Source organism: Barbus barbus (genome assembly GCF_936440315.1).
Source record: "Barbus barbus genome assembly, chromosome: 17".
NCBI classification, from domain to species: Eukaryota; Metazoa; Chordata; class Actinopteri; order Cypriniformes; family Cyprinidae; genus Barbus; species Barbus barbus.
In genome coordinates this window covers 30,556,629-30,568,671 of record NC_136745.1, presented here as the reverse complement: position 1 = coordinate 30,568,671, position 12,043 = coordinate 30,556,629, and the positions used below count along the sequence as shown (strand labels likewise).

At 37.1% G+C, this 12,043-nt stretch overlaps 1 protein-coding gene across 1 annotated transcript in view; it reads left to right on the top strand.

Moving 5' to 3' along the window:
* Window positions 1–12,043, top strand: part of LOC306882910 (amyloid beta precursor protein binding family B member 2-like) — a 41,006-nt gene that overhangs the window by 518 nt on the left and 28,445 nt on the right. The window contains exons 2-6 of the mRNA XM_079437907.1: window positions 2,710–3,678; window positions 5,679–5,857; window positions 10,460–10,591; window positions 11,730–11,863; window positions 11,935–11,995. Of these exons, the coding sequence (XP_079294033.1) occupies window positions 2,727–3,678; window positions 5,679–5,857; window positions 10,460–10,591; window positions 11,730–11,863; window positions 11,935–11,995 (1,458 nt within the window). The 5' untranslated portion in view covers window positions 2,710–2,726. The remainder of the gene's footprint in view (window positions 1–2,709; window positions 3,679–5,678; window positions 5,858–10,459; window positions 10,592–11,729; window positions 11,864–11,934; window positions 11,996–12,043) is intronic.

The following is a 12,043-nucleotide window of genomic DNA, read 5'->3' as shown; positions in this document are numbered from 1 at the left end:
TTTGGAAAATATTGACTTTTATCTAAAATACTTCGGTATCAGTGCTGTTGAGTCTTGTATTTGATGATATTTTTGTTTGCGTATTGCATATATATATATAATCAAAGAGTTGTTTACATAAGTGTCTTTTACTATATTATGCATTACTGAGTCTTGATTTTTTTCTAGTAGGCTATATCTAATTTCAAATATTATTGCATATATGATTTGTAATCAGTCAGAATATGCAATTATTGCAATACTATACTGTAGTAAAGTTATTAAATCTTGCATTCTTGATGATATATCTTATTTCAGATTTTATTGCATACAGGATTAATCAAATAGTAGTATGAATTACCCAGTAGTATATATTATGTAATGCTGTAATATATTAGGATTATAATCAGAGTTAGAATATGCAATATTAGCAATAGTATATACTATATTATAATGTTTTAGTCTTGCACTTCCTGTTATATCCTATTCAAAATTTTATTGTTTATAAAATTATAATCAGATTTAGCATATATTATTTTCCAAATGTCTTTTGCTACATTATGCAATATTGCGCTAATCTTGCATTTGATCTTATTTCAAATCCTATTGCACAATTATAATCAGTCAGAATATGCAATTATTGCAATGCTAAAGTTATTAAGCTTTGCATTTTTGCTGTTATATCTGAAATCTTACTGAATGTAGGATTGTAATCACAAATTCTTTTGTCTTTTTCAATGCAATACTGTACTATACTAGTAGAATTCCTGAGTCTGGCCATTTTATTGCTCATAGGATTAATCAATTAAATTATTTTCCAGCTGTCTTATCCTATATAGTGAAGATACTGAATCTTGTATTTTTGCTGGTATGTCCTATTTCAGATATTTTTGGTAAATAATTTTCCAAGAGTATTTTACTGTATTATACGATAGTGCACTTTACTATACTGCCGTTTTGCTGTTAAATTTTATTGCATATAGGAATATAAACTATTTGTTTTGTGCAGATTTACAGACCACTCCCAGTAAGATGTGTAAAAACAAGTTAAAACAGCTTAATCCTTATGATTTTCTGTCAATATGCAATTAATATCCAATTGCCTTCTTGAATAACTTTATCTGTAAGTAAATCTGAGTTATTAATGAACACTATAACATCGTTCTGAATACAGTATCAGGGTTGTGATCAGTCAAAACACCATTTGGCTGATGCACAGAAAAACAGTCACGCATGTGGAGACTGACACACATTGTGTGTGTGTGTGTGTGTGTGTGTGTTGCATGCGGGCTGTTGTGCTGAATAATGCTTTATAATCACACTGATCTTCAGTGGAAATCTGCAGTAAACACATTTTCCAGCCCAGTCCATCACAGCCGTGTGTATATGTGTGTTTGTGTGTGTTTGTGTGGACTGGACCCGTTTGTCGTAGTTTAACGTGAGACGCTGTGCTGACTGTGCAGTTCATGTAAAGGTGATCGAGTCTAAGAGTCACAAACACACAGTGAAACACGGCTGATTAACAGAGCAAATGATATTATTCATTCTCATTCTCAGTAATGTTTCGTACAAAGTCTCAAATTCATCTCAGATGGCAACAGACATAAATGTAGCTGTAGATTTCTTTATTCTTTAAAGATATTCTTTATGGCTCAATCCAGTCAGCACCTTATAAAAACAGAATTAGGGCGCATATATATATATAAACAATGTTGGGGAAAGTAACTTTTAAAAGTAATGCTTTACAATGTTGCTACTCGCTAAAAAAAAGCAACTAATTGTGTTACTTAGTTACTTTTTATGGAAAGTATTGTATTGCGTTACTTTTGCATTACTGTTTCTCTTCTGGCCTGGCTTGTTTGTTATTGTTTATAAGAAAAAAAGATGTTTGTTTATCTAGAGTCATTTTTGCTTATTTATATGGTTGAATTGGATCATGAAATGTCAGCAGCAAAGACGCTGGTTAATAAAATGGCATTAAATACATAAAGGATATTTGTGTTACTTAACAATTAATTAGTTTGCGTCATATTCTGAGTATGCATTTCCCTGTTTTTATTCATTTTGAGGAATACTGAATGTGTTTTTGTGCCGTGAGATGAGTAAATGCATGTTGACATTTATTCTAGAACTACAGTAATATCATGATCACACACACAACACCTCTGCACTTTCTCCTGATTCCTCTCAACATAACATTGCAGGAGAAGAGTAAAGATCTGAATTAATCTCAGTGCCGTCTGGGAGAAATGACTGAGACATCAACACGATCTCACAAGTGTGATATTCTTTATATTAGAAAATACTAAGATGTGATTATATTTGTGTGTGTTTTCCTTTGGCAAAGATCTAAGCATCCTTTCCCAGCTCTGTTTTCAGTGACAGGAATTAATGAAGCTAATTAGAACTGGTGGCGAAGAGGTCAGAATCAGAGTTGTGAGATACAAATAGAATTGTGAGATATAAAGTCAGAATTGTAAGAAAAAGAATTGTGGAAGTCGTCAGAATTGTGAGGAAAAAAATAGAATTGAGAGATGTAGTCAATTGCGAGATATAAACTCAGAACTGCAAGAAAAAAATATAAATTGTGAGATTTTAATTAAATTTTTTTTTTTAAATGTATTTTTATTTTTTATCCCTTGGCAGAAACAAGCACCTATAACAATGAGACCAGAAACATGAATTATAAATTAACCATCACTCTCTCTCTCTCTCTCTCTCTCTCCGCAGCCGATTAATCGTTTGCGATGATGTCACTGCAGAAACCTCCCCTCAGACGCAGCGCATCGACCGTAGAATCGACCAATCACAGCGGGCCTCTGTTGACTCCGCCCACCTCGCTCAACTTACGCTCCTCCCACAACCAGCAGCTGAGCTGCGACACCATAAAGGAGGGCGTGGTCGCCGTTTCCAAGGAAGCGCAAAGCTCGAAGAGTCGGCAGAAATATGCGCTGACCAATATCCAAAACGCTATGGGTTTGAGCCAAAACCCTGCCCCTTTGACCCAAAGCCATGCCTCCTCGGACCGAAAACCCGCCCCCACGAAATCCGCCTCCTCTTCGTCCCTCTACTGCTCCTCGCTCTCCTTCTCCACCTCCAATCCCAAACTGGCCAAAAACGGCACCAACTTGCAGCTCAAAGAGGAGCAGCTGGACCTCAACAAGAACGACAAGAACCTGGTGAGGACCAGCTGGGATTGGCTGGAGGGGAAGGACAACCAGAAGAACCCCACCATCAGGAGGAGGACCAAGAGCTTTCTAGAGTACCATCGAGAAGAGGAGGCACCGAACAGCCCAGATAAAGACACACAGGCCGAGGAGAAACACCTCCTGCCCAAACTAGAGGCACAGACGTGGGCTAAAGAGAACCATGTGGAGGTGCACCTCACCCTCCCTCAGAACCACCTGCTCCTGCTGGCCAGCGAGGAAGAGGAGGAGGAGAGTCCTGGAGAGGCGCTGGAGGTTCACGAACACTCGCTCCGGCCCAATAACGAGCGCATCGGCCACGTCAGAGATGGGTCTCCGGGGGGAGCGCGGCTGCAGAGGAGTCCCTTACGCCTGAAGCTGAGAGGAGACGAGCCGGAGGAGTCGCCTGAACACCCGGCCAGACCCGAGAAACAGGAGGAGGAGGAGGAGGAGGACTCCAGCTGGACCACGCTATCACAGGAGAGCCCGTCTGTGGAGACGCCTCAGGAGACAGGTGACCAACAGACAGATACGCTCTCCTGCTCAGCAAGACTGCGTTTATTTGAGCAAAAATACAGTAGAAATTCTGAAATATTATTAGAATTTCAAATAGCCGTTTCCTATGTGAATAATATATTAGGGTGACCAGACGTCCCGAAAAATTCGGGACAGTCCCGAAATCTAAGCTGCTGTCCCGAATCCCGCTCTAATTGTCCCGAAAATTATACTGAAGCAAAATCTTAAATAGTTATTGTCTGATAAAACATAAAAAACTGTCCGTGGAGCGAGGTTGAGTCATCCTGCAGCCTGGCAACCAGCCCCCGCCGGCTGCTCATTGGCTGCAGCATCTTGTTTTATTTTTTTTTGGTTCATTAACTTCAGTTTGAAGTATAAAAATAGCCTAACGTTACTTCTATATTATATAAAATTATATGTATATGTAGGCTACTTATATTAATAAAAACATGATTGGTTCAGTCACTTTCGTTTGAAATTCATTATCTTTATTATTCATTATTCACCCCCCCCCCCCCCCCCCGGCTCATCTGGTCACCCTTTAATATATATATATAGTAAAATGTAATTTATTCCTGATGCAAAGCTGAATTTTCAGCATCATTGCTCTAGTCTTCAGTGTTTTTGAAGTCTTTTCTGTGCAGCGAGGCTGCATTTATTTGATCACATGTACAGTAAAAATTGTGAAATATTATTTCAGTTTAAAACAGCTGTTTTCTATGTGAATGTGTTAAAATGTAATTTATTTCTGTGATGCGCAGCTGTATTATCAGCATCATTACTCCAGTCTTCAGTGTCACATGATCTTCAGAAATCATAATAATATACTGATTTACTGCTCAAGAAATATTTCTGATTATTAGTAATGTTGAAAACAGTGGTAAAACCGTCATGCGTTACTATTCAAAAGTTTGGGGTCAGTTTGTTTTTGAAGGAAGACTCTTCTGTTCACCAAGGCTGCATTTGTTTGATAAAAAAATACAGTATAAACAGTAATATTGTGAAATATTCAAATTACCATTGGAAATAAGTGTTTTCTATTTGATTATATTTTAAAATGTATATTATTTCTGTGATGCAAAGCTGAATTTTTATCAGTTTTTATCAGGTATCCACCATTTCGCTTGCATTTGCTAATGAAAAATAGATTTAACATATCATTTTAAGAGAATTTGGGGCTGGAAAACAGGAATTGTGAAGCGGTTTAAAGTACTAATTAAACTTCAAAAGGTAACATTTTAATATAATAAGAGCATTTATATAATTTATATTGTACTGTGTTGTAAGAGTGCTGTTTGAATAAGCAGCAAGCTGTAGTAAAGACATTTCAAAATACAAGTCTCTGTGTATTTTAGGCTCGATTATAATTAAAAGTCCTGCATTATGCAGAACATTTTATTTTTTCTGGTTATTATTGATATTTTACTTGTACAGTAAACTGTGTCTGGCATTTAAGTAATTTATTATCATTCATTATTTTGAATTAAATGCCAGATACAGTTTATTGTGTAACTGAAATATTAAAAATTCAAAATGTTTTCAAAATATAAATATTTCTATAATTTTTAAATGAATACCGTTTAAATCCAAAACCTTTTGCTTTGATCCTTAAAAAATATGCTGATTTACTGCTCAACAAATATTTCTGATTATTATCAATGTTGAACACAGTCGTGCTGCACAATATTTTGGTGGAAACCGTGATACATTTTATTTTTCAGGATTCACAGATGAACAAAGTTCAAAAGAACAGCATTTATTTGAAATGCAAATCTTTACTAACATTATAAATGTTTTAAGTGGCACTTTGATGAATAAAAAGGTTATTTCACAAAAAGTCAAAATCTTTCTGACCCTGAAATTTTGAGCAGTAGTGTTTCTGTCTGAAGTCATGCACAGCGTTATATTTATCTCCTGTGTAGCAGGAAGCAGCAGTTGCTATGACGACAGACAGTTTCTGAAGCACTGTGTGTGTGTGTGTGTGTGTGTGTGTTGTAGGTGTTTGGGAAGAGCCTCCTCAGGTTCAGGACGTGTCTCAGGAGTATTTCTGGCGTATTTCAGCTGATTCCACTCCTCGAGATCAGCTTGTGGCTGGCGACGCCCACTCTGACCAGGAGGCGGAGCTGAGGCTGAAGGGGGCGTGTCTTCCTGTGCCCTGCACTAAAGCACAGACTGAGGTAGACACAGATCATCTCATACCACATAATCATAATGGGTTTCCTGTTGAGACAGGAAATATTGAATTAACAAATATTGATCTTTTTCAAGCTGGCACGAAATAGAAATTGCAATCATCTTTTCTTCCCGATTATGATCTATATCAGTGAAAAAATTGTCCATCAGGAATTGATTGAATCATTGTTGATTGCTAAAACTAAAAGCATTAAAAACATTTTCATTACTTGAAGAAAAATTTAACTAAAATGAATTAAAAATGAAATTTTGAAATTAAACTTAACTAAAACCATATAAAACATTTGTTACTTGGATTAAAATAAACCTTAACTTAAATAAATTCTCAATTTGATTGAGTTTAAATGGTATTGTAAAATAAAAAATTTAACTAGATCTAAAAAAAGACAATTAAAATTACTAAAACTTGAACTAAAACTAAATTGAAAACGTAAATGAATACAAATTATTAATAAAAATAAAAGTTTTTGAGTGAATATTTGAATAAATGCCTGAAATAAGGTCTAAGATAATGCATGTTTATTCTACAACATAAATATATATATATATATATATATATATATATATATATATATATATATATATATATATATATATACAGTGCCCTCCAAGTATTGGAACAATGAGGCCAATTCCTTTATTTTTGCTGTAGACTGTAAACAATTGGGTTTGACATCAAAAGATATGAGATGAGAGATTGACATTTCAGCTTTTATTTACAGGTATTTTCATCTGGATCTGATACACAATTTAGAAGATAGCACCTTTTGTTTGAACCCACCCATTTTTCATGTTACCAAAAGTATTGGAACAGATAGAATTAACATAGATTAAAGTGAAAAAGACTTAATATTTAGCTACAAATCCTTTGCTTTCAATAACTGCATCAAGCCTGTGACCCATTGACATCACCAAACTTTAGCATTCTTCTTTCGTGATGCTTTTCCAGGCTTTCAGCGCAGTCTCTTTCAGTTTTGGGGGGTTACTCCCTTCAGTCTCTTCTTTAGCAGGTAAAATGCATCCTCTACAGGGTTTAAGTGTGGAGATTGACTTGGCCAGTCTAAAACCTTCCACTTCTTGCCCCTGATGAACTCCTGTGTTGTTTTGGGTCATTATCTTGCTGCATGATGAAGGATCTCCCAATCAGTTTGGCTGCATCTTTCTCTAAATTGTCAGACAAAATATTTCTGTAGACTTCTGAGTTAATTGTGCTGCTGCCATCATGTTACATCATTAATGAAGATTAATGAGCCTGTCCCAGAAGAAGCGATGAAAGCCCAAGCCATTACATTACTTGTGTAATGTGTACTATAATGTACACCTGTGTTCACTGTGTTTCAGATGAGCTGGTATGTTTGGGATCATGAGCAGATCCTTTCTTTCTCCAAACTTTAGCCTTTCCATCACTTTGGTCCATAAAATCAGTCCATTGAACCCAGAATTTCTGAGGCTCGTCTCCTATTCTTCTTGCTAATGAGTGGTTTGCATCTTCTGGTGTAACCTCTGTACTTGTGATCATGAAGTCTTCTGCGAACAGTAGATTGTGATACCTTCACTCCTGCCCTCTGGAGGTTGTTGCTGATGTCACTAACAGTTGTTTTAGGGTCTTTCTTTACAGCTGTCACAATGTTTCTGTCATCAACTGCAGATGTTTTCCTTGATCTACCCGTTTGAGGTGTTACTTAGTACACCAGTGGCTTCTTTCTTCCTCAGGAGATTCCAAATGGTTGTACTTGCTGTTGCCAGTGTTTGTGCAATGGTTTGATAGATTTTTCATCTTCTCTCAGCTTCACAATTGCTTGATTTTCACCCATAGACACCTCTCTGGTTTTCATGTTGGTTACACGTCTAACTAACTATAAATGCAGTCTGCACGGATCTGAAACTGAGCGCAGACATTCAGTGCTATTTATTGTTTGAACACACCAGGGCAACAAAACACACCTGTCAGTCATATGTTACAATACTTCTGGTAACATGAAAAATGGGTGGGTTCAAACAAAAGGGGCTATCTTCTAAGTTGTGTATCAGATCCAGATGAAAATACCTGTAAATAAAAGCTGAAATTTTAATTCATTCATCTTTTGATGTCAAACCCAATTGTTTACAGTCTACAGCAAAAATAAAGTTATTGGCCTTACTGTTCCAATACTTTTGGAGGGCACTGTATATTAAATGAAAACAAAATCCAAAATATTAATTTTGTCATCATTAATCATCATCACAGTGAACATCATCTACTCACTAGCTGTGCTTATACTAGCGCTCTGGCAAACTATTCTAACTTAAGCTTTCCAGCTGTTTGAAAGAATCGTCTGGAGTTTAGTGATGACAGTGCTGACTAAAAACGCTCTTTGTTCTCCATTGACAAACTGCGATCGCACACCATCAGCACAGTATCAAACAGATGCACGTGAACCTCATCTAACCACAGAGACGTGACAAGCACAAATAACACTAGGTATAATCACCAAATGACAAATAACAATAAATAAATACAGCAACAGTATAAACAGAACAGTGAAACATAAGCATAGTTAGGCTAATCTGCATAATTTATTCATGTCACTGGTATATTGAGTACCGTATTATTATCCACCGATTCCAAATCTTCCTCAAAAGTGCTCATGTTTTCAGAAATACACAAAAGAGTGCACAGAAACTATTATTTGCAGCTATTTGTGATGCTCTCTCGCCACACCATGTTCTCACGCAGTGAAAATACATCTCGGAGAAAAGAGGAAACTGACAACGTGCCGACAGTCAACACAGAGCAGGTTACTTCTGGTATGAAACAAAGTATCAGCAAATTTGGCCTTTTTTTAAGAAATGCAAACAGTAAATAGTGTTTTGTGGCTCTTTAATGTGTCGTGACATTGCTGTAGCTCCTTGTGAACCGATCATCTCTAACTCTTTTCTAGTTATTGTAGCACAAAATAAACATGAATGAACATCAGAAGGTATCTTGTTTCAACTGCAGAAACATGTCAAGAAATACTTAAAAAAACACGTAGTCCTAATGTGTAAACTAGAGTGCTGCACAATTCAAAAAATAAAATACAAATAGATTTAGATTAAAAAATATACACTGAAAATGCTTCTAAATGGCTTGGTCATTAGAAATAGTGATGCCTCAAACAAATAACTGGTGAACTTCGCAACACTGACACGGTTATTGAGCTGAACTGAATCAACACTGATCTGAATAATGCTGCTGTTGTCTTTTTCTGAATTTTGCAACACTGTTTTTTCATTGTTTGTTTCTATGAACAAAATATGTTCTAAAACCGTTTCGCTAATATTCTAAAAACGTTATTTCTGAATGTTCTCAACTTTCAAAACATACAGTTTTTAAAACTATTTTTATATAAATGTTAAGGAAACATTCCATTTTGTCATTTTAGATTTAAATGTCTGAACATTCTGAAACAGGTAGTAACATTTAAAAAAAGTTAAACTAACATCCAGAAAACGTTTCAGAAAAAAAACATTCCATGATTAATGTTTTTCTGCTAATGTTCTGAGAAATGTATTAATGAATTTGTTAATGTTGAATGAACATTGTATTAACGTTACTGGAAGATTTGTTCATAACTTTGCGAGAACCTTGCCAGAACGTTCTGAAATCATTATATTTTATAAAGGTACTACAGAAGTAAATGTGATCCGTGCTGGCGAAATGAGTCGGAATGATCACATTTTCAAAAAAGTTTGAAGGCGATAGAGTCAGCAGATTTGATTTAGAAAAGAACTGAGTTTTCTGAAGATTCCAAAGAAAAAAAATCATTAAGCAATGTTGCATATTTTTCCTCCAATTCTTTTCTTAATAATAATTACAATTAAAAATAGCTATATTGTGACTAATAATAGAGTATCTTTGTTATTAAAAATAAGAGCAAAGATGCAAATATAGAGTTTACTCAAGAGCAGCGAGTGATTCAGTCTTTTCTTTTAATGTTAACATTGAGACAGATCTATATTAAGATCTATTGTAATGCACGGATTTAATATAATGTTACACATCAGATTTTTCCCAACCATTAACTAAAGGTTCATGTAAGACATAACAGATTATGTTTGTGTGAATCTCACCAAGACATATTTCGCTATAATGTACTTTATAATGTACTTAATGCATCTTATACACACGCTTTGCAAATGTCCGTCATCGCAATTGTCTTATTTTCATCAGCATGGGTTTGAACATCATATTTCACTGGTTTGGATTCGTGTCATTGAGAATTCGATATGAATATTGATAAAGCTTGAATGCTTTGTAACAATAAACCTTGTGTTGAGAAGCAGCAGCCGTCGTCCAGAAGTGAGCAGAGAAAATTCTACTCCTCTCAGAAAACACACAAATAAAGGTCATTTTAGATGTTTAATTACTATTTGGAGTATTGGGATCGCTAGAAGAGGGCTTTATAAACTCATCTTTGTAAAAACCTCAAATTCGACCAAAACTGTAATTTTTCACTTTTTTTTTTTTGTCTGTAGCTCAAAATTAGACCGCGTGCTTTCCGACTCATTTTGCCAGCACGGCTCACAGATGTGACTTGTCTTGTGTCTAATGTGTGTGTGTGTAGCGGCCCAGCAGTATCGTGTCGGACAGCTCTGTTGAACCTGTTCCTTCATCAGCAGCCTCTTCACCCTCCTCTTCCTCGCTGTGCTATGAGGTGATGGGCCGCGCCGCCGGGTTCCTCAACAACAACTACCTGGTAAACACTGACAATAAACACATGCACACAGCGCTTTATACAGGCTTCATCCAGCATAATTAAAGGGGTCATATGATGCGATTTCAAGTTTTCCTTTCTCTTTGGAGTGTTACAAGCTGTTTGTGCATAGATAAGATCCCTGAAGTTGCAAAGACTAAAGTCTCAAAACCAAAGAGATATTCTTTATCAAAGTTAAGACTTGACCACACCCCCTAAAACGGCTCACTCAAACACGCCCCACATGTCTACGTCATGGTGTGGGAAGATTTGCATAACCCCGCTCAAACATCTACGCAAAGAAAGAAAGCAGAACTATTATTCTGGCTGTAGTATTGTTGCTGCCGCCGGCGCCATGTCCTGGAGATGCTGTGCAAGCAAAAGTACTTTGTTTGGGCTTCCAAAAGAGGACACAACTAGAAATCAGTGGTTAAGTTGTATTTACAACACTGTTCCAGAGCAGTTCAACCCAAATATTAGAGTGTGTGCAGCGCATTTTACGGAGGACTATGTCCTGAACCTGAAAGAGAGTAGCCTACAATGCAGGCTGCACAAAGACTGTTTCTATAAAGTGGGGCAACTCCAACTTTGCAAGGACAGTCTGGCGCTTCTGACTCTCAGCCTGTAAGTATGTTTCTGCTACTGACTATTCAAACATGAGTTATGAGCTGTGAAGAGTAGTGCTTGTTTGTCGTTTCTCCGATCACAAATGCAGACATGGTAATGCGACGCGTAAAAAGACAGTATAAGTCATAATCAGTAATTATGTCCCCACTGGATGCAACAAATGCCTCGTTTATAATGGGTTTTATTGTTTTTGTGTCGTCGCGCCGGGACACGGCATCACAATACGGTAAGGGGGTGTAACATTTCCGTCTCACGCTTGAGGTATTCGGCCAATCACAATGCACTGGATAGCTGGCCAATCAGAGCACGCCTCGCTTCTCAGAACGATGAGCTTTGTACAAATCGACGTGTTTCAGAAAGGCGGAGCATAGAGGAGCAACAATAATGTACAGTATGTGGAAAATAATGTGTTTTTTTAACTTTAAACCACAAACACATTACACCAAATACACAAAATAGTGTTCTTTTTAGCACCGTCATATGACCCCTTTAACAGTGCACAATCTCTGTACAGGACCTGACGGAGACATGCGAGACCCGCGAGCGCCGGCACGAGAGAGAGCGGCAGGAGGAGCGTGAGAGAGAGCGAGAGATGAGCCGAGTGAGTTTGGGAGCTCACGGCGGCCCGTACAGCTTCATCAACCACAGGTGAACACACACACCTGAGTGTGATATTCATCATACTGAGACCGCCTCATACTGACCGCTTCTCTCTGCAGAGCTAAAGTCCCATCAGCCCCTGCAGACACCGTCATCCCCATCAACGACCCGGAGACACAGGTACATCTGCATATCAAGCACTAACCACTCTGTGGCTCATAGAAGGGA